General features: G+C 40.2%; 1 protein-coding gene across 1 annotated transcript in view; it reads right to left on the reverse strand.

The window, feature by feature from the left end:
• Nucleotides 1–1,478: 1,478 nt before the first annotated feature.
• Nucleotides 1,479–24,306, reverse strand: part of LOC124619672 (glucose-6-phosphate isomerase) — a 98,628-nt gene continuing 75,800 nt past the window's right edge. The window contains exons 8-11 of the mRNA XM_047146213.1: nucleotides 19,765–19,948; nucleotides 19,422–19,626; nucleotides 19,233–19,299; nucleotides 1,479–2,204 (exon numbers count right to left, since the gene is read on the reverse strand). Coding sequence (XP_047002169.1) covers nucleotides 2,084–2,204; nucleotides 19,233–19,299; nucleotides 19,422–19,626; nucleotides 19,765–19,948 — 577 coding nt within the window. The 3' untranslated portion in view covers nucleotides 1,479–2,083. The remainder of the gene's footprint in view (nucleotides 2,205–19,232; nucleotides 19,300–19,421; nucleotides 19,627–19,764; nucleotides 19,949–24,306) is intronic.

Consider the following 24,306-nt stretch of genomic DNA (forward strand, 5'->3'; position numbering starts at 1 on the left):
AACTGCTTTCAATAATGTCTTGCTACAACTGTGGGAGTGTGTGTAGTTTAACTAGAGAAGAGCAAGAGCTTGAAAGCTGGTTTGAAAACTGTTTTCCATTACATGTATATGTGCACTGCACATTAGTTCAAGATTGCCTTTTCATTATTTTTTATCCAGGAATATCCATTATTTTTTTAATGACCTGCATATATAAGTGCTTGTAGCTTTGTCCAGGCTTTACCTTCTTTCTCCCCTCACTGTTTGATTTGAGATGGAGAGAAATCTTGTAATGTTGTCCATCCTTTTGTAATATTGTGTGGCAGAATAGAAAAAATTCTAAAATATTATTGCACAACTGCATAGGACTTTTGCATTAACTCCCAATCTTATAATTACCTGGTACAACTGGCCCCATGCAGCAAACACATTTTGTTAAGAGGACCAAGTTGACTGAATTGTGTAGCAGTATCTGATTTATAAGAAAAACTGCAATGAATTCAATGACACTTTTCTTAATTAACATATTTAAAGGTAGTCATGCTTGTTAGCCTTGGAGTATATGAAGGTCATACTTTCACTCTCTGATGTCTTATGGAATAATATTTTGGGGTAAGTCAACACTTAGGCAAAAAGTATTCACTGCTCAAAAGAAAGTGGTTAGAATAATGTGTGGGGCTCATAGTCGCACATCTTGTAGGCATCTGTTTAAAAGCTTAGGAATTCTACACCAGCCTCACAGTACATTTACTCAGTAATGAAATCTGTTCTCAACAACATGGACTAGTTTAAAAACAACAGTGACATAATACCAGAAGAAAGAAAGACTTACACTGTCATCTACTTAAACTATCTTTGGCACAGAAAGGGGTAAAATATGCTGTTGTAAAACTTTTCAAAAAATTACCAGATGAAATAAAATGTCTGACAGACAACAGTAATAAAAATAATTTGAAATTATATCTCCTTGACAACTCCTTCTATACCACATATGAATTCTTGAATAGGAATAAAATCTGCAGGCATAACATATGCATTTTGTGCCATTCAAGAGAATGGGGTTGGGGGGAAAAAAATTAAGCTAAAAAAAAAAACCCAACCAAACACACACTTCGTGTGCACTTGACATGTTCCACATCATAAGGGTTTCCACGAGACCGATCAATGGAACACGTAACTAAATAGTTTTGTCAGTGAATAAATCTTTTTACTACTTACAAATTTCTGTGTTTGTAGTGCTGCATTTGCCATACTTTGTGAATTTGAGCTTGGCAGCTGCTATTAGAATGTCTTCAGAGTACCATTTGTTCATTAAGTTAGTGATACTTCCTGCTGTACGAATGTCTTTACATGCCTCATAGTATCTAGCCATGTCACCTAAAATAAGCATGCACATACATCTTAATTTAAGCAGTATGCAATTACTTTTGCTCATTGACAACAGTACCATGATGAAGTGTAATTTACTAGAAGAGGGGTCTCAAAAGTAAGAAAGTAACTATCAGTATACTAAGTTTGTTTATTGCACATTTATAGCCACACAATACATTTGGATAGTGTCTTGTGTTGTGGCTGAACATACCATTGATGCTGTTACTGTTTGATAAAACAAATTGTGCTGGCACACACAAGCTCACAAACACTCCCTGATTAGATCTGACATCAGTTTACCAATTTAGAGACCGCCAATATTTGAAGTGTAACCTTAAATACCTACACTATTTGTAACTAATTACATTAATTTTTTACATTTATATTGTTTGCTGAGGCAGTGAAATATTTTATATTGTATTATTACACAATGTCTTTTTACTTTTTTTACAAAAAATTATACAATAAGAGTTTAATCATTAATAAATGAACATGATCTCTTAAATCAGTCACAGAATTATGTGCAGTAGGTATAAGGAAGCAAAAAAGCTCACACAGCTTCTGCCTTTTTCAACTTTCACAAGAGGAAGAGGGGGTGGGGGGGGGGGGGGGTGGGGGGGGGGGGATACAATTTTGTGGTAGTCAACAAACAGTAACTTAAAATATGGCACAGCTGACATTTAAATACATCATTATTTCACAGTACATAAAAGCAGATGGAATGGTAATTCCTTCACCAACATGACTTAATGAAGTTAATCAGACCATTAGTGGAGACATCATGTGTACTGACAGCACAAGAGTGCTGCAGTTCTGGTTCAATTGCTTTTGCTAGCTGCTTTCCCAACTCGACTCTGAAATAAGCAAAAAGATAATATTAATAAACATACAGCCAGTCAAAATGACTATTTACCATTATACAATAATCACTAACCCTAACTGTCTTTGTAAATATACTATACACACAGTCCCTTTCAAGTCCTTATGACCCTACACTGCAAACGAATGCTAAGAAAAATATATTCTGTGAACATCTGTTTTAACTTTCTTACCAAATGTGCTCAATTTTTCAATATGGGTAGTGAATGGTTATCAGAACTTTGGAAATTTGTTGTCACGACTGAAAGAACAAAATTTGCATCTCTGAAATTGTGTCAAACTGTCCACGACTATTTCTCAAGGGATATTTATGTTGTCATACTGTGCTCATAATTTTTGCTGTTGCCACAACTTAGTTGTTTTGTGGAATGTAAAGCTTTCTGTATGTATGATATTCTTGAACTGTTCTAGAGTATTACATTGGATGTGGACTACATTCAACAGTATCTGAGGAACTAGCAAAATTATTTGCAGAATGCCTGCAGGAGGAGACAGTTCCTAAAAAACTGGAGCACCGTGACGTCTTTCTCTTCTTCTTGGAGGGGGGGAGGGGGGGCCAAAATTTTCAGTTCCATACTGAGGTGTAACATCTCACCCACAAAAAAAAATCTGCAACATCCTTGATACCCATTGGCCAACAAAAGATATTCGTGGGTTAAAGTAACTGGTAACTAGGAAGCACTCCACTTTCAGGAGGTATTTGATTGTTTGTGCAGACAGGAACTGTACTGATCCTGTGCTGTCGGTGATGCAGACCACAGACTGGCACTTCTATCTGCTGGGTGGAGTCATCTGCTCCATGGAGCTGCAAGTGAAAGGCAGGTAGCACATGTGACCTCCATGACGCCAAAGAAATCAATGTCATTAATGTTCTGCTTCTATTGTACTATTGTTCAGAGTCTTGTGTGTGAGGGATGAATTATTACACCTAGTTGGAATGTAACACATGTGCAGTCAATTCAGCAACGGAAGTTAGAGATGCACATTATAGGAAATACATTGAGTTCAACTTCCCTAATTGTGTTATTCCATTGGAACAAGAAAAGTCTCTTTCAGCAACTTTGATGCAACAGATCAAAGTCCACAGGTGAGAAGCTGTGTCACAGTTCAAGGGTACTGAACAGCAGGACCCTTGCAGCATTGGTTTTGCACAGTGGACACAAGAAAAAAGTAAGAGAAGCACAAAACCTATGGATTTACTACTGGACTGTTTCAACAATCCATTTTTAACATCCCCATTAGGAAAAATTAAGACCAAGGAAACAATTCATTTGGCAACCTCGGTGCAGGTCATGAGCAGAAATTGCAAAGAAACAGACGAAAAGGAGGGCTGTAAAAAAACTCATGAAATATCGTTAGGGACAATGGGAGTCAGCAATGGAATGCTGCCTAATTGGGTACACGTTATACAGTGCTATCAAATTATTCATATATTAAAGGAGAAGACATCTACGCATGTCAGAGAAAAACAAGAAAAATTTATTGGGAATTGGAGAATATAAACTGCGGTTGTTGTTATTAACAGCATCAACTGGTATCTTGTCGTGCTTGTTTATGAAACGTAGACACAAGTCACACACATACAATTCAACATGCAACATAGAAGAGTTTACGTTGGGCTCTGAGAAGAAGATTAATGACATATTAGCAGCTGGAGGACCTCGTGAAAACAGTTCAACTTGGCGAGCAGCTTACAGCACCACACCACAGCAGTTGCAGCAGCAGCCTGCTATAGCCGAACATCGCAATATATACACAGTGAGCCAGCAGCCCGACTGGTTCACTGCAGCACGCAATAATGACATATGGTGAACTGTATTAGTTCAAAATTTGCTTATAGTCAACACTGTTAAGGAATGACATAGTTGAACTGCTGAGTAGTGGTGAGCTCCAAATTATAATTTTAGTACATCCTATGCCTGTAACCACTAGTATAATGACAACTGTGGCAAAGGCAATAGATATAACAGATTTATTGGCTAAATTTCAAGAGGATGCGTTTAAAACAAACTCCAGGAAGCTTTTAAAGCTCAAGGGGATGATTTTAGAAGAGAATATATAACCCCTATTTCATGTTTTCATCCCGTCTAGACTTAAAAAATGCAAAATTGAGGAAACGGCAGAATCAAGGAAAATGTTCAAAAACCACAAAATCTGAGCAAAACCACACATATGATTAAAAATCACTATCCTCTCCAATACTTAGACACATTTTATACAAAGTGAAGGAATTAAATGTCAATACAATGTTTCGTAATTATGAGTTTCATCAGTTCTTAAAAAATCACAGATAGGTATGCTTTTCTTACAAGCCACACTTCATATGCTCACCACTATTAAAGTGTTATTTTGGGCTTGATGAGAGAAACAGATGTAAAAAAATGAGTTTACTTCCCCAATTGATGTTACAAGCTGATCAGAAATTGGCTCAGAGACTTTCTGTACACTATGTAAAATGTAAATTTGAAAGAAAGCTCAGGTGCTACAGTTTCGGTTCATGCGTGCTACAGTTTCAGTTCATGGCCTCTATCACTGCTGCCAATCTTTACGATCTACAGTGTGTGGTGTATGCAATGCAAAATATATATGTGAGTAGTGTATGTAGTTGTTGCAACTGTATCATGTCAGATTTGAACACTAAAGTCTTTAAAATGTGCTACCGCAAAACCCGTATTCTATTTTCATGTGAAATCTCTGTCATAGAACATCATCTGCATGAAAAGTATATTTTTAGCACTTCACAAAATGCTTTCACCCCTACCAATACTCCCATCACTGAAGGGCCACTCCCCCTCTCCACTCATTTTGTGAGTGCTAGTGTAGTGCGGTGGCTGCAATGGGTACTGGGTGACTTAACAAGTCATCAGCCAATAAGAATTCACTAGCCAGAAATGAGTGATGTTTCCTTGATTATGACTGAACATATTCTTTGAGACTCTGCATTTGAATTTAAAGATTCATGATTGATATTGTTGCTGAATACAGTACATCGAAATACATACAAAAAGATGAAAGTTAGTTACAAGTGCACAAGAAAAGGTGGTGGCTGGGACCCTACCATCACATATTGGCTCGGTCCGGAACGCTTTGCACTGACTGTCATGTTTTTTCATTACCGCTGCAACACAGCAGTAGTTGTATCATAACGTGTGATGAAGCTAAATGTTACAAGTTGTGCTGGCAACGCCAATCGTGAATGATGTCAGCATTTCCTCTCTCACATCTCCCCTCTCCGCAACGGCCTAAGCCACGACCCATGGTGCAAACCATCTGTCTTTTGTGCCACTTATAACTTGTTCAATCACAACAAATGTCAATAGGAAGAAAATTGGACGAAATCAAGCAAGACGTTGAGCAAGAACTTAGAATCGAGGTAAACCTCAGTAGGAAGAAATGTAAAATTGGGGTATTTTTTAGCACTGATCTTATGGGTTTTTCACAGGGGCTATGTATTTATGGCATGGGATCCTCAAAAACATAGTCACAGAATGTAAAATTGAAATTCCACTGTATTAATTAATTTAATTAGTGAACTAGGCAAGCTCGACAATAGGATGACTGCACGAGTCTGCAGAAAAAGAAGTACAGGAAAGAATTGATTCCTCTTTTACACCTACTTCTATTGGTGAGTCTAATTCTAATCAAATATGAAAATATATACAACACATGAACAAATTCTATTATTTCAAGAATCTAGGCAGAAAAATTAGGGAGGTCTTACGATGCTATAAATTGTGTAAGAGGATGAACGCTTGTTCTAGATCATCATCAGAGTTCCCATATAAAGAAAGAAACTAGTAAGTTTCTTTTCCCAAAGTATTGTGGACCCTACAAGTTTATGAATATACCACACTCAAAAGCAGTATAATTTTTACACACCACAACAAGCCAAGATAAAGGTCTATCGAACAATGGAAAACCAGGATGGAATGTAATAAACAGCTGCCAGAAACTGGGTGGTGGTGGTGGTGGTGGTGGTGGTGGTGGCGGCGGTGTGTGTGTGTGTGTGTGTGTGTGTGTGTGTGTGTGTGTGTGTGTGTGTGCGCGCGCGCTTGACAAATGCCTTGTTGGCCAAAAACTTATTTTGTGACAATCTTTCTGTTGTGCCTATCTGCGACTCAGTTTTCTATATAATACTGATGTGATAAAGTGATTTTAAGTTCTCAGGGGAACATGCATACTAAGCTAGTTTGGCAGGGATATGCTGTCACTCTCCACTCTTTTTCTATCCTGTAATCTTTTGAAAGATATCATCTCTAAGTATCCTATCCCACAATTAGGTATATGAAACACCAAAGTCAGACCATAGGGTATCTGTGTGGTGTACGAGAGTACATATAATCACACATAAAATGATACCTCATGTATGTATGAATAACATTTACAATACTGTTAAAACTTGTGTGTCATCTCAAATCTGTATTTTATACATTTTGTATGAATGCTGTGTTTTTCTTTTTTTGTACTTAATGTACAATAACTTAAGTATATTGATAAGGTATACCACATAGTGTGACAAACTTTATTACTGATAATTAAGTGCCGCATGTTAGTCGTGTCAGGGGAACGGTGGCAGACGAACATGTGCACATTGCATATAAATTATAGTAACAGTGGAGAGACAGAAGAATTGCAATAAGCACATACCTATTGCAATAAGTACCTATAACATGTTAGATTAAAATCAGGGAAAGGGTGAAAAAGAAGTTAAAATAAGGTGACCATCGATCAAGCCAAGCATGTGAAACATAATTATTGGCAGAAGGTATTGCATAAGGAGAAGCACACGACAAGGATAAATAGTTTGCAGTTAAGGAACAATAGCGGCACAGCACAGAACTGTTAAGAGTTGCAAGTATTAACGTAAGGCAATACCTGATAAAGGTGAGAATTACAGAAAGTAATGATCACTAGAGTCAAACATAGGAGTTATGTCTTCTGCTTATGAGAGTGTAAGCTGGGTAAGATAATTAGGCAGTAATTGTAAAGTGATGGTGCAGTGTGCCTGAAGGCAACATGTTAGGAGGGTAAAGGGTAAGAGGACCTATGGAAAGCACGACTTAGCTCACTGGATCTGAAGGAGCAAGGACCTGTACCACTTTTAGGAAGGGAGAGTTGTAAAGGAACACTTGCATATCAAATGGAAAGATAACTGAGGAGTGTTTGCCCCTAGAATGAGGTGTAAATGTGCACAGGAAGGCTGCTGACGTTATAGAAGCATTCTCCAGACTAGTGTAATGTAGTATGGACCTGGCTGATTAAACTTCATAAATTTCAGTACATTTCTACAGCAGTTTAAGGAAGCAAGTATCTGAGGTTAGGAAAAGTTAAACAGATCATTGATTTCAATCCAGGAAGTAATTCTTTGAGTAAATGAATTAATTTAAAATTGCGAATAAATACATCTGCCAAGACCTGGAGTAAAGAGAACATGACAGTGAACTAGTGTCACCTACTTACAGCAAAGAAAGCAAGATAAGTAGCTATGTGTAATATCTCAAGAAACCTACAGAAATATTTGTGCATATCAGAATACCAATATCTAAGGGCTGGCTCTGAGCACTATGGGACTTAACATCAGTGGTCATCAGTCCCCTAGAACTTAGAACTACTTAAACCTAACTAACCTAAGGACACCACACACATCCATGCCCGAGGCAGGATTCGAACCTGCGACCGTATCAGTCGCGCAGCTCCGGACTGAGCGCCTAGAACCGCGAGACCACCGCGGCCGGCCCAATATCTAAGGGAAGTAGACATTATGTAGCTCAGGTATTAAGAACGAAACAAGAATTCTAAAATGTAATCACAAAATTAAAATTTTCAAATGATGGTGCAGAGGTGAAATTATACTGTGATAAATAAAGACTGCAATGAAAAAGGAAACTGTATGTGAGGCCCATAGGGACCGGATCCAAACATAACATGGTGTTAGGTAAACTTATGATGGGACATAATTAGTGAAATATGAGCTGAGTTAAGTGAAATATTATGCAAAGTCACAGAAGGAGATGAACTGCAAACAACATTAGTATTTTGTAAAGTAGTAACACTACACTATTGTTTGAAAATGATATTTATTGCAAATGTGTTAAACTTTTAGAAGTCAGTTTATGAGCATGACATCTTTAATCTTGGTGGAATAATATGAGGTGTAACATGTCATTAATAAATGAGATGTTCCACATTCTTGCTATCCACTGGCTGATGAAAGATTGTGGGTTAAAGTTGGAAGTAAGTAGAAAGCACCCCACTTTCGGGAGGTTTTTTGATGGTGTGTGCTATCGGTGAATCGGGCCATGGACTGGTGCTTCTACCTGCTGCGTGGAGACATTTGCTCCATGAAGCTGTGAGGGAAAGGCATAGAGCACACGGGACCTCTATGCCGCCAAAGAGATCATAATGGCACTGATGTTCTGTTTTTTATTGTACTATTGTTCAGAATCTCATGAGAAACAGACAAATGACAAAATCTAGCTGTAATGTAATACATGTGTAGTAGATTTATTAAGATTAGTTTAAGAGTTGTACGTTACAGGACACTGAGTTCAACTTCTCTGATTGTGTTACTCCACTGGAACAAGAAAAGTCCCTTTCAGCATCTTCAAGGCAACAGATCAAAGTCCACAGGTGAGAAACTGTGTCCTAGTTCAAGGGTACTGAATAGCGGGACCCTTGCAGCATTGGAACTGTATGCCGACCATGAGAAAAAAGTAAGAGAAGCATAAAACCTAGCAAGATATGGAAGTTACAGGTCAACTACTAGACTATTTCAATGGCCTATTCCTAAACACTCCCATTAGGGAAATAAAATACCAAGGAAACATTCCAGATTTCATTACATGGGAGCCATTTACATAAGTCTGTAGAGTACCGTTCACGAGGGTATGTGTAATGAAACTGATGCACCTTTTTAACTCTCCACAGAAAGCTGCACTTTCTTCCACAGCCTCAATCTACACCTACATCAACATTGCAAGCTGCCTTACTGCATATGGAAGAGGGGACTTCATGCACCTATATCATCCAGTCATGCAGAGTGCACTGGCTGTCTGTAAACTCTATATGATCTCTAATTCCTCAGTTTTTCTCACTGTGGTCATTTCAGAAGATGCATATGAAAGGAAATGATATGCTGCATGGCATTTCTTGGAATGTGAACTACTACTTGATGCACACTCCTCTCTAGTAGTGACTGCTACTGGAAACTTTTAATGCCTTGAACCCATAACATATTGTGCCAGTTTTTTTTTTTTTTTTTTTTTTTTCTGTATCTTATCTCATAATCGTACATCATACAGGTCCTATATTGGTACACTCAATCGTTCAAACAAGAGTATGTCTTGAGACGACCTTAACTCGGTGTCTGCTTTTCCTACAACTAACTTCACGTGGGCTTCCCACTTAAGGCCTCTCTGGTCAGTTAATGCCATGCATTTAAAATTTTTACTGCTTCAAGTGATTTATTGCCGACAATGTGATCAAATACACGTATATGTTTCCATCCATTTACCCACGTCTACATACCACAACCTGTCTTACGGTGTGTGGTGGCAGGTACTAAATGTATCACTCTCTCTTCCCCTTTTTCCTGTTCCACTTGTGAATGGTGCTCTCAGCACAAGATTAAATCTCTCTCATTTTACTGTAATGACCTTTATGTGATATATATGTAAGGAAGGAATGTATGCACTCTGCCAGGCACTTAAATGTGATTTGCAGAGTATCCATGTAGATTTAGATGTATACAGTAAACCTCTCTATAATGTACAGCACTTCTCATAGTGCCTGCCATTGGAATTAAGTGAGCATTTCAATGACATCTATGCTCTTACTAAACAAACCTATCACAAAACACTCTGTCCACCTTTTGAATCTTCCCTAATAGCTATATCAATACTATCTGGGACAAAATAGGAGCAATACTCAGCTGTGGATCAGATGGGGGTTTTTGTAGGCTACTTCCTGTGTCAATGGTGGACTACCCTTCCTGAGTATTCTTCCAATGAATCTGCTTTTCTACCATTAGTTTTATGTGATTGTTTCCTTTTAAATACCTCTGTACTTATGCTCCCAAATATTTAATTTCAAGTGGCTGTTGCCTGTCACTGCTCAGCAAACAACAGATCTTTCTGCCTATTTCTTCTTACAGGGTGTTTCAAAAATGACCGGTATATTTGAAACGGCAATAAAAACTAAATGAGCAGCGATAGAAATACACCGTTTGTTGCAATATGCTTGGGACAACAGTACATTTTCAGGCGGACAAACTTTCGAAATTACAGTAGTTACAATTTTCAACAACAGATGGCGCTGCAAGTGATGTGAAAGATATAGAAGACAACGCAGTCTGTGGGTGCGCCATTCTGTACGTCGTCTTTCTGCTGTAAGCGTATGCTGTTCACAACGTGCAAGTGTGCTGTGGACAACATGGTTTATTCCTTAGAACAGAGGATTTTTCTGGTGTTGGAATTCCACCGCCTAGAACACAGTGTTGTTGCAACAAGACGAAGTTTTCAACGGAGGTTTAATGAAACCAAAGGACCGAAAAGCGATACATTAATCGATCTGTTTGAAAAATTTCAACGGACTGGGAACGTGACGGATGAACGTGCTGGAAAGGTAGGGCGACCGCGTACGGCAACCACAGAGGGCAACGCGCAGCTAGTGCAGCAGGTGATCCAACAGCGGCCTCGGGTTTCCGTTCGCCGTGTTGCAGCTGTGGTCCAAATAACTCCAACGTCCACGTATCGTCTCATGCGCCAGAGTTTACACCTCTATCCATACAAAATTCAAACGCGGCAACCCCTCAGCACTGCTACCATTGCTGCAAGAGAGACATTCGCTAACGATATAGTGCACAGGATTGATGACGGCGATATGCATGTGGGCAGCATTTGGTTTACTGACGAAGCTTATTTTTACCTGGACGGCTTCGTCAATAAACAGAACTGGTGCATACGGGGAACCGAAAAGCCCCATGTTGCAGTCCCATCGTCCCTGCATCCTCAAAAAGTACTGGTCTGGGCCGCCATTTCTTCCAAAGGAATCATTGGCCCATTTTTCAGATCCGAAACGATTAGTGCATCACGCTATCTGGACATTCTTCGTGAATTTGTGGCAGTACAAACTGCCTTAGACGACACTGCGAACACCTCGTGGTTTATGCAAGATGGTGCCCGGCCACATAGCACGGCCGACGTCTTTAATTTCCTGAATGAATATTTCGATGATCGTGTGATTGCTTTGGGCTATCCGAAACATACAGGAGGCGGCGTGGATTGGCCTCCCTATTCGCCACACATGAACCCCTGTGACTTCTTTCTGTGGGGACACTTGAAAGACCAGGTGTACCGCCAGAATCCAGAAACAATTGAACAGCTGAAGCAGTACATCTCATCTGCATGTGAAGCTATTCCGCCAGAAACGTTGTCAAAGGTTTCGGGTAATTTCATTCAGAGACTACGCCATATTATTGCTACGCATGGTGGATATGTGGAAAATATCGTACTATAGAGTTTCCCAGACCGCAGCGCCATCTGTTGTTGACAATTGTAACTACTGTAATTTCGAAAGTTTGTCTGCCTGAAAATGTACTGTTGTCCCAAGCATATTGCAACAAACAGTGTATTTCTATCGCTGCTCCTTTAGTTTGTATTGCCGTTTCAAATATACCGGTCATTTTTGAAACACCCTGTAGTATGTCACATTTGTTTTGATTGAGAGTCAAACTGCCAGTATGTGGACCAAGTACAGATCCTCTACAAGTCTTCCTGCATTTTACTACAATTCTTTAGCATTGTGTACAGTAATGGTTCTGTGCCATTCCCTCAGGTTATGCCCCAAGTTACTTTTGCATAACAAAGAATTTTCTCTAATCAAAACAACATGCTGTGGACTGTGTACTACAAGACAACTCAACACATTTTTGAAAAACCTAAACAGTCAACCTAAAAACATTCAGTTCACCATAAAGATTAGCAACAAATCCATAAGTTACTTAGTCTCACTACTGACATCAGTACACACACACACACAACACACACACACATCATTTCAAAATTTATAGAAAAACTACAACAGGAACAGTAATACCTTCTTGCTCACAATATCCCATAGCTCACAAACATGCAGCTTTCCACTCAATGGTACACCATCTCATATCCATCCCCATATCCAGAGATGATTTTAAGGCGAGTTAGATACAGTAAAATTTATTGCCGCAGCCAATGGCTACAGTCCAGTAATTATTGACCACATTTTGCATAGGAAACAAAAACAGAAAATTATACCCCTCCTCTATGCCCCACCTGCTTCCCCATCCACTGTCTGCAAGAAATGGTGTGCACTACCATATCTAGGTGAGGTATCACAAATTGCAGCCAAAGCACTGAAAGCCAGTATTGGCTTTCCTACTACTTTAAGAACACAACAGACCAGTGTATTTTTAATGGCAGAGATAAGATCCAATTATTAGCCAACAGTGGGGTATACAAAATCACCTGTTCTGAACGTGACAAATTTTACATCAGTCAGTCAGGCAGAGACATAGCAACTAGGCTGGCTGAATATGAATGCAGCTGGAGGTTGCAGAGTTCTAACTCCGCATTTGCTGAGCATGTACTGAGTGAGCGTCACAACTACCAGCCAGTGTCCTATACCTCAACCTGCTGGAAGCCCTGGAAATTAACAAACATCTTGCTCACAGTCCAGATCTAATTCTAAATGACCAGACACAGCTCAACACCTCCCCTCTCCTAAACTTCATACAGTCATCTCTGTTGTCCATTACTTCCCACGCTGTCTGTTCCTACATATTCCCATTTTCCTGTATTCATTAATTTCTTTTGTTTTGTTGAAGTTGTCTATGTATTCCATATAGACTGTAGTTTCAATTGTTAAGGCTTTCTTTTAACTGGTACATGCATTACTGTCCATGTTTAACACCACTTGTAGTTGCTCATCAAATATTGTTTATATTTTACTTGGTTCATTTATATAATGCAAACTGTTGCATAGCCACAGTTTTGAATATAATGTTAAAGTGCAGTACCACCACACTCTCCAAGATTGCATTTACTGTATGTTCCCTCAAACACCTTCATTTTCCTGCATTTATTTATTTATTTCTGTTTGTCTTATTGGCAATGCTTAAGTTCTTTATGTATTCTGTAGTTACACTGATAGTTTCTTCTTTTAATTGTTTTATACCCCCAGATGTAGCCTTGTCAAGCATTCACTTTATCTTATTAGTTTTGTTTATTAATAGAATCTGTTATTTAGGCATGCTGTTCCTATTTTGTGTTAAAGTTTTTCCTGTCTACTACATTTTTATTTATTTACTGTTCGATTTTTTACTTCTTCATTGCATTACCACCACACAGTCAAAGATGTTACTTGCTGTATGTTTCTGCTTCAGTCTAGATGTGTTACTTCTCTTCCAATGTTGTTTGCAAATATTGTAACTTCTTTGGTGACCATACTCAGTAAATGTCTGAAGATGGCCTTTTAAGCCGAAAACTGGTTAACACAATAAAAGTAATATTGTAGAACAAAAGCAAACTGGTGCTTCTCATTTATTAATATGCTGTGTTTTATTTGCTACAAATTCTTCAATCCATGATGAAGCTGGGCTGACAATCTGACATTCTCATTTTGTTAATTAGGTGATAATGTAGAATTTTTTTAAATGTCTTTCAGAAGTCAAGGAATATTCACAATTGTGGCACCAGTATATACTAACTCCTAGGCCTTGTAAATGAACATAGGAGCCTGACTGATTCCTACAGATGGGATCTTTGGGCTCCAGAATGCCACATGAAATTAAATATTTGGGAGCATAAATATATGCAAGCATAAAATCTGTTCAAACATACAGTGGATTGAAATCAGCAACATAGGTCATTATTTTCATGCTTCCGTTTTGACAGCACTTCTTGAAAAGGGGAATGGCCTGCACATTTTTCCAAGCATTGAAACAGTGTTCCTCCAGTGACCTGCTACTAGAAGATCAGCAGGTTCTTTCACATATTCTATGGAGAATCATATAGATATGTCACCGAGTGAGATGGGACAGTGATTAGCACACTGGATTCACCTTCACGACAATGACGGTTCAAACTCACATCTGGCCAGCTCCCTAAAATGCTCTTGGCAAATGCCAGGATGGTTCCTTTGAAAGGGCACAGCTGATTTTTTCCCTGTCCTTGACACAATTCGAGCTTGTGCTCCATCTCTAATGACCTCAATGTCGACAAGATGTTAAATCTTATCTTCCTTTCTTGATACAGTTATGTCGCCACCTTTCCTCTGTTGAGAGATTTTAGTTGATTTTCCATACCAGTCATTTACCTCAATATTTGTAATGTTAGTGTCAATATATAACTGAATGAATGGATAGATAGATCTGATACATACTGACTTAATGCAAGATCAAAATTTTGCTTTTCAACTCACTAAACAGTACACATGTAGCTCTCCAGAGACTCATTTCGACTTCATTAGTTTTTTTTTTTTTTTTTTCTCCCAACAAAGCTTTTGTCTTGGAGCAACAATTTAACACAGCTGTGGAACCATGATAGATCTTTCCCATACCTTATAACTTTACTTAGCACATACCTGTCTAATGTGTAATGTACTAAACTCAACATGCTGGGTCTCTGACATGAATGCGTGACACTGAGTGCTCTGATAATCTGAAATCATCTTGTCACACTTACTAAACAGAAATACCTTCTTATCTTTTAACATTTCTACTGTCGCCTTGCAATCACTGATGCTACATTAGCACTACGATCACCGATTCCCTGCTCTGTGTTAACAGAAATAAACATTTAGGGCCTGTTTGTAACCAGGAAACTTAATAAGTTACTTCTCTATTTTTCGAAAAGGCCTTTAGAACAGTGTCACCTGAATCCCTATTCTTGTCACTTGTCCTTCCCCATTCTCCCAGTCTATAGCTATTAATACAGTAACTTTATCGAGAAATTTACATGCTGTATTCTCTAAGTATTTCCTCAAATATTCCACCACTACAATTCCTGAAATATGGAGTTTATAAAAGCACCCAATTGCAAGTATGAGTAACCTTCAACATTTATCTGCAGCAAAGTTCAAAATACGTACTCTCCTCAATAGATGTTATCATAATATTTATGATTTTACTACTGCCTTCATTGCCAAAATCAATACTATTTTTGCAACAGACATTCCAATCTGAATTTAAAATTTTGTTGAAATTCACTTCTAGTTTCAGTCAGCTTTCTGTTCTGGCCCTGTGGAGGGGTTTTTCTGCACTATAAAACTCACATTGGCACACCACAGCTACTCTACTACGCTGATAACTACTTCATGCATGTAGTGTACTATTAATCAAATGGGAAATGGGGAGAGGCGAGGATCTTAAAGTTCTCCTTCTAGTAAAAAACTGATTGAAATCTCCCCATCCAACATCACAAACATTTGAGCCTCTGATGTGTGTTCCATTCATCTCAAAAAACAAGGATTGCAATCACTTTTGGGAACAAGGTTAGTTGTCTTTACCAGTTTCGTCAGCCACCTTCATTTGTGCCAATATGAGCAAAAATTTGCTGCCACATATGTTCAATAGCACTGGCAGAGCCTTCTCCATATCTCTGAGCATATCTGGCAAACATATCGGGTGGACCCAAGTGTTCCTTCCTGACCTGCTTGCTGTTTCTTTGGGATGCTCCATCACCTGCCTAATCTTGGAGCTCACGATGATCAGCAAACCAACACTCTGCACTTGTTGGATCTTTCAGGGAGATCAGCACCAATTCCAGTACATTGGGCAAAATGCACTCTCAACAATGGGCAACACATCAAATGTTCTATGGCATACGATGACAACTGGACAGCCGGTCATCACTTTCACCTTCCACCCAAAGATTTGTGACTGACACTGTTTCCCATTTACCCAGGTGTCAGACATATCTGGAGGTAATGAGACATCTGGTATCTCTGACAGTGCTGTAAGCAACAGTTTTCACAACAAGTGCTTCAATGTCATCACACCCCAGAACAAGACAGCAGCTTGAAGATTGCTGACCGTGGCCAATGCAGCTTCCTTTCAAAACAGTGATCAAATATACTTACATTTCTACACAACAGTAGAGTCTGTAACCATCTTTAATTGTGTCAATCAAGTATTCAACACCAAATTACTAACCTAAGCATTCTAAGAACTGCAATCTAAGTACTGTTGCTGTGCTTATACTTGATATCAGTTGCTCATAAAGGAGTGGACTATTTGCAACAGCTGTTACTTAAAATTGAGCCAGGCCACTTTGGCCAACATGAAATTAACGTATACAGTAAATGCCACTAACGATAGGCCCTATCTGAAGTACTGCTCTGGAAAACACTTTTGAACTGCAGCTCAGTATAAAAAAGATCGAATCTGTATAAGATAGGGAGCATCCAGCAAACAAGATTTACTTTCAGAAGGCACAGTTTGGAGAATCAGTCCATTAATTCATGTAGAACTAATAGTGCAGCACCCTCCTGTTTTCAGATTGTGCTCTTGATTACTTGTTGAGGATTTCCAGATCTCCAACGCTGACCTTTCTTTGAGTTCATGTACTTCAGTAAATGCCCCAAACTTCATGAGGAAAAAAATGGTAACTACAATTTGGCTGAACACCTGAAAGTACACAATCAGTTTTAGGGAATGCCTTCCAGGAGTCAAGGGACAAGGCATAACAGTTTATCCCGCTGGCAGGAAATTTTTTGCATCCTCTTGGTACAGATCTAGAACACTCATTGGACCATATTCATGTGGGAACAAACTGACTTTAGAAGCGGGTGTAACGCAGTAGCTCACCTACTAGTCATGTACAGATTATAAAAAAGCAATAAGTGTCAACGAAACATACTGCCTCAGTATCCTTGTCCAAGATCCAGAACACGGCTGCATTGTGGTGCAACTAAGGTATCCATAATCAAACAATGGAAAATCCAGGATGGAATGTAACAATATTAGAGAAGGAAAGTTGCCACTCACCATACAGCGGAGATGCAGAGTTGCGATAGGCACAACAAAAAGATTCACATAATTACAGCTTTCGGGCATTAAGGCCTTTGTCAGCAACACACACACACACACACACACACACACACACACACACACACACACACAAAAACAACTTGCATACATGTCTGCAGTCTCAGATAACTGTAACTACATTGCGAGCAATAGCACCAGCGCATGATGGGAGTGGCGACTGGATGGGGGTAAGGAGGAACCTGGGGTGGGGAGAGGGAGGGATAGTATGGTAGGGGTGGTGGACACTGAAGTGCTGAAGTTTAGAGGGAGGGCAGGAGAGAAGGTGGGGAGGGGGGGGGGGGGGGAGAGGAAGTAGCGGAAAGGAGAGAAATTAAAAGACTGGGTGTGGCGGTGAAATGACGGCTGTGTAGTGCTGGAATGGGAAAAGGGAGGGGGCTGGATGGTTGAGGACAGTGACTAACGAAGGTTGAGACCAGGAGGGTTACAGGAATGAGGGCTGTATTGCAGGGAAACTTCCCACCTGTGCAATTCAGAAAAGCTGGTGTTGGTGGGAAGGATCCATATGGCACAGGCTGTGAAGCAGTCACTGAGATGTGTGGCAGCGTGCTCAGCAACAGGGTGGTCCACTTGTTTTTTGGCCAGTTTGTTGGTGGCCATTCACATGCAGACAGCCAGCTTGTTGTTTGTCATGCCTACATAGAATGCAGCACAGTAGTTGCAGCTCAGCTTGTAAATCACATGACTGGTTTCACAGGTAGCCCTGCCTTTGATGGGATAGGTGATGTTAGTGACCGGGCTGGAGTATGTATGGGACAGGTCTGGCATCTAGGTCTATTGCAGGGGTATGAGCCATGAGGTAAGGGATTGGGAGCAGGGGTTGTGTAAGGATGGACAATTATATTGTGTAGGTAATGCCTACAAAGAAATCCAGGGTATGGCTGGTGCTTCCAGCTTTTTTGAATTGCGCAGGTGGGAACTTTCCCTGCAATACATCCTACGTTCCTGCAACCCTCCTGGTCTCAACCTTCGTTAGTCACTGTCTTCACCCATCCAGCCCCCTCCCTGTTCCCATTCCAGCACTACACAGCCGTCATTTCACCGCCACATCCAGTCTTTTAATTTCTCGTTATTTCTCTCCTTTCCGGTACTTCCTTCCCCACCCCCATCTTCTCTGCTGCCCTCCATCTAAACTGCAGCACAGCACTTCACTGTCCGCCACCTCCACCACACTATCCTTCCCTCTCCCCATCCCAGGCTGCTCCTTACCCCCATCCAGTCACCACTCCCATCATGCACTGGTGCTGCTCTCACAATGTAGTTTCAGTTACCTGAGACTACGGGTGTGTGTGTGTGTGCAAGCTGTGTGTGCCTGTGTGTGCAAGCTGTGTGTGTGTGTGGGAGGGGGGGGGGGGGCGTGCGTGTGTGTGTGTGTGTGTGTGTGTGTGTGTGTGTGTGTGTGTGTGTGGGGGCGCGCGTGTGTGTGTTGCTGACAAAGGCCTTAACGGCCGAAAGCTATAATTATGTGAATCTTTTTGTTGTGCATCATATCGCGACTCAGCATCTCCGCTATATAGTGAGCAGCAACTTTCCTTCTCCAATTAGGTATCCATGAGTTAATCATGCAAATTATCTAGATTATTATAACTGTGCAAGTCCGTGTTACCACAATAATAACACAGGAGGCCCAGAAATTTGTGCCCAAGATGAGTATTATCAGTGGTTATTGATAATACAAAGTGTAATGACAGTTTCACTTCTACATTATATCTTTAACTATCCCAAGCTTTTGAATGTTCTGCTTCACTGTGGGACATAGTGTATGTTTCTTATTTATGTTCTTCCTTTTGTCTCTTTTTCTTCATTGTTTCACTGCACTGTTGACACAAAATAGCGTCCTCAACCACATTTGACACACTTATGCACTGTTGTTTACAATAATGCTGGAATGATTTATATATTTGTTCTGAGTATTACTTACCCCCACTGATCAAAAGAATTTATATCCCATATAACTCCTTGGACAAATATTTTATGTTCGTACAAAGCTGGAACAAAATAAAGAAAAAAAATAACCAACAGGGCATTTTAATATTGAAGACAGAAGAGATTTTTAGTGTTAAAGAGTGTACCTGCCTTTAATTAACTAAAAAGTAATTGTTTTACATACCTATGAGAGCTCCAAGTGTGAAAGGTGTAACCATTTTTACCACTATGGAGTTAGTGGGACGATTTCCTTCAAACACTTTATGTGGTGCCAGCTTATCAATAGTGTCTGGTGCCACTCCACTTTTTTCTAGCTCTGAAACAACTTGCTGGTGTGTCTTTCCCTTCATCAGTGCTTCAGTTTGTGCAAGAAAATTTGCCAGGAGTATCTAAAAATTTTAATTAATTTCTTAATTAAAAACATTTTTCTGTTTACATGTTGTATATAAAATTACAAAGTGAATAGTTTTTGCAGTTTCGTTTGTTGCACTTAGTGACAAGACAAACATATGGTACGTACTACGTACCTTGTGATGCAATCGGTCACGAATAGGATTATGAGTTAACGCCGGTGCAATGAAGTCTGCAGGTATCAGTTTTGTGCCTTGGTGAATGAGCTGGTAAAAAGCATGCTGTCCATTGGTTCCAGGTTCTCCCCAAACAATAGGACCAGTACTATAGTTGACTTTTGTTCCTGTGCTTGTTATGTACCTGTGAAAAGCGTATCTTGGTCCAGTGATTACTGTATTTCAATATATAAAATGGTATGTTTATAGTAATCAAAATTCTACTCAGTAGCTATTAATCCTTTCGCTGCTATAGACATGCTCTTTGCATTCCGTGCTGAGGCAGTTTTCATTATGGCTGTACTCACTAAATGCTGGAGGCCTATGTTGAGAGACGGCACTCTGGCCAACTTGATATACTTATCATCTGATTTTAAAACTATTAGGTGAAAAAAAATTTATTTTTGCACACCTTATAATCTGATATCATCACTCAATAAAGAACTGAATTTCTTTTCATAAGCCATCATATTTACTGCGCTGCATCAAATTAAGTAAAACATCACACAAAATTTTGAAGAGTAAAAATGCATTGTGTAAACTTTGAATATGGTTGGTTTTAGCTCAATCATTGTGCTGTATGAAATGAAGATATCAAAATTTTATTTAAAACTGAGAGCAGAAGGATATTTCATTTTGTTCTCGAGTAATTGTGTTTTATATCCAAAGGAAAGTTGCATACGACACAATCATTCATGTACTTTGCATCAAGAATCATCTGGTCATTACAATCATTGTATCTCATAAATGATTCAAGATATTGAAGCGGTTTTTTGCAAATGACAGCCCAAAATGAGGCACATATCTTGTACAATAAATACTCTAAATATTTTTATTCACTGATATATGGAAGTAACTTATCCACAGCAGTGACAGGTCGGCAGCTCAGTGTGCATTCAGACGTCCATATTACCAATGGAAAACCCAAGTGCTGCGTATATACAAGTCCAAACATGTGGGAATGGCGTAGTGGGTCTTTATATATTACCACAGCAGCGAAAGGGTTAATAGGTATGCCAGGAGGACTATTGTGGTACCATATTCTCCATACCTTAACAGTCATTTTTCTTTTAGATTATTACGAGGGCCGTTCAGAAAGTAACCTCCGGTTGATTTAAAAAAATACACCAAGTTAAATAAAAATATTTTAATATATACATCTTACAACTACATCTTTGCACTATTTTTCTACATAGTCTCCATAGCGATTGAGGCACTTATCGTGTCTCTTCACAAGCTTTGAAATTCCTTCTGCATAAAAATCACCCGCTTGTGCCTGGAGCCAGCCTGCGACCGCATCTTTGAGCTCTTCGTCGTCATCAAACCGCTGTGACCCGAGCCATTTCTTCAAATGCATGAAGAGGTGATAATCACTTGGCGCCAGGTCTGGGCTGTAAGGTGGATGGTTGATAACGTCCCACTTGAAGGACTCAAGAAGGGCCATTGTTCTGCGAGCAGAGTGAGGACGGGCGTTATCGTGCAAAAAAACGATACCGGAAGTCAGCATACCACGGCGTTTGTTCTGTATAGCCCGTCGTAACTTTTTTATTGTTTCACAGTACACGTCTTGATTAATGGTCGTACCACGTTCCATGAATTCAACCAACAACACCCCTTTGGCATCCCAAAACACCGTTGCCATCAGTTTTCTGGCAGAAAAATCTTGCGAGGCTTTTCTTGGTTTGGTAGGCGAATTTGAATGTGCCCACATCTTTGATTGTTCTTTTGTCTCAGGGTTCACGTACTTAATCCAGGTTTCGTCACCGGTCACGATTCTGTTTAACAATGGTTCTCCTTCGTCCTCATAACGTGACAGAAAGTCTAATGCAGAGGCCATTCTTTGAGTTTTGTGGTGCTCGGTAAGAATTTTGGGCACCCATCGTGCACAGAACTTACGGTAACCCAATCTTGCTGTCACTATGTCGTACAAGAGAGTCTTAGAAATCTGTGGAAATCCAGTAGACAACTCCGACATTGAGAAACGTCGATTTTCACGAACTTTTGCATCAACTGTCTGAACGAGTTCGTCAGTCACCAATGATGGTCTACCACTCCTCTCTTCATCATGAACTTTTTCTCGTCCACTTTTAAATAAACGTACCCATTCACGGACAACTCCTTCACTCATAACTCTTGGTCCGTACACGGCACAAAGCTCACGATGAATAGCTGCTGCAGAATATCCTTTGGCTGTAAAAACCTTATGACAGCACGCACTTCACATTTGGCGGGGTTTTCTATTGCAGCACACATTTCAAACTGCCACAAAAACTAAACTAGCGCAGGTACGACGTTCACTCGACCACGGCTTGATGCCGACTGACCTGTTGAGTGCGTGAACGCACAGATGGCGTCGCTACTCCCCCCACAACCCGCACTGTGACCAATCGGAGGTTACTTTCTGAACCGCCCTCGTATATTTGAAGTAACTGAAAGGACTTCAAGGGGGGATAAAAAGAACAAGTCTCGTGATCTGGGCACAATTGCACTGGACTGTAGCCTGGAACAGATTCATAAACATTGACAGTGAATGCTATCAGTAAGTCATTGTCCACACTTTTAGTTTGGCTTACTAAATATTTTGTCAGGAGAAGCTATTCTCAGTTTGAGCCGAGGTCACAAGTATACAGCATTTGTCACCCCACATTGATCAGCGTATAGTTCACTCCGTGCTCTTTGCTTGTGCCAGGTGGTCATACTTAAACTGACAATGTTGCAAGTGCTGCAGTGCAGGCTGTATATATTGCAAGTCACTGGAACATCAACGGTATGTTCACTAATCGGCATACTCGTAGAGTATGCTGAAAAAAATAATGGTTTCACTTTCAGCCACCTGGTGAAAATATGGCACTGTAAGTGGTCTGACCGTGGTACGGGTGCATGAAATGGGGAGGGACAATCAAACACATGATAACAATTATTCGGCACATTTATTAGTATATGGTCACAAGTTCCTCACAGCATATGATATGTGATCAGAGCTCAGGATCATGACATGCCGCCTCAGCTGCTAGAGCCATCCTTTCATTCTCCCCACAATACCCATATGCCCCAGCACCCTGCATGAAAAGCATCTCCTTCCCCAGTCACTGTAGTTCGATAGTGTGGGCTACTTCATCTGCTGGAGGGGCACTCACAAAGAATTGGAACAGGCAAGAAATTTAGCACTACCTGCTCCCATGTCCGCAAGATCGCATATAATTCTGTGTCTAAACACAGTAAAGTTTTGAGGTAGTCAAACCTTGAGGAGACAATTTGAAAAAACAATAGGGCAACCACCTGAGACCCCCTGTTAAGGCCCATCTGTAAAGACAGCTACATAGTTTTGGTGCTCATATAAAATATCAGAAAATATTGTATGAAAAACCAATCTCTCCTATCCTGCACCAAATGTAAAATTACTCTGGGCCTCTGCAGTAACCAGGGCAGCATACAGTTAAAAACCTGCTTTCGACGTTGGAGTTGCTCCACACTGAATAACTTCAGCACGTGCTGCACGTAGATCCCAAATGACATTGTGGCTCATGGGCAGTTGGAGAAAAGTTGAACAAGTAACAGTACGATACATGGGTGCAGTCAGAGCTGCAAGGAACTTACGTGCTTGATGCACCATGAGGAGCTGCCACTGGACAGTGAGTGGCAGTTCCCCGGCCTCTACACAGAGACTGTGTATGGGGCTGGTCCAGTAAGCACCTGCAGCCAGCTGAGTCCCCTCATAGTGGACAGCGTCAATGACCTTCAAATAGAAAGGCCTCACCGATCCATATACTGTGCGCAAACACACAAAAGCCCTATAGAAACTGGAGCAGACGAACCCTGCCTGCTCCCCAAGATCTGCAGGTAAGGCACTTTATGATGTTCAGTGCCCTGTGTGTTCTGGCTTTCAGGTCTCTCAGGTGTGGCAACCACAACAACCTGGAGCCAAAAATGAGGCCCAGAAATCTTACTGAGTCTCTACATTTTAGGATGGTGTCCCTCACATGCGAGTCAGGTAAATTAAAAATATAACAAGAACAATTAAAATGAAAACACACACACACACACACACACACACACACACACACACACACACACTTATCTACAGAAAATTGAAAACCTGTCTTTGTAGTCCACTCCTCTAACCGCCACAATGTAAGTTGCAACCAACGGCTCGCTGTTGCAACACTGGAGGAGGAAAAGAAAACAGCAAAATCACCCACAAATAAGGTGCATTGTGCAGCAGTACTTACACAAGAACTGGCAGTGTTTATGGCTATGGCAAAGAGGGTACTACTTCAGATACTGCCCACAGGGACACCACTCTCCTGCTCAAAATGATCACACAGTGTGTCACCAACTCAAGTCCTAAGAAACCACTGAAACAGAAAAGACCATAGGAAGATGGGGAAGTGGTCACGAAAGCCCCATTGATGTAACTGCATGAGAATACTGTGTCTCCATGTAGTATCATATGCCTTACTGATACTGAAGAATATGCTGTGATACTGAAGAATATGCTGATAC

This window comes from Schistocerca americana, chromosome 6 (assembly GCF_021461395.2).
Source record: "Schistocerca americana isolate TAMUIC-IGC-003095 chromosome 6, iqSchAmer2.1, whole genome shotgun sequence".
NCBI lineage: Eukaryota > Metazoa > Arthropoda > Insecta > Orthoptera > Acrididae > Schistocerca > Schistocerca americana.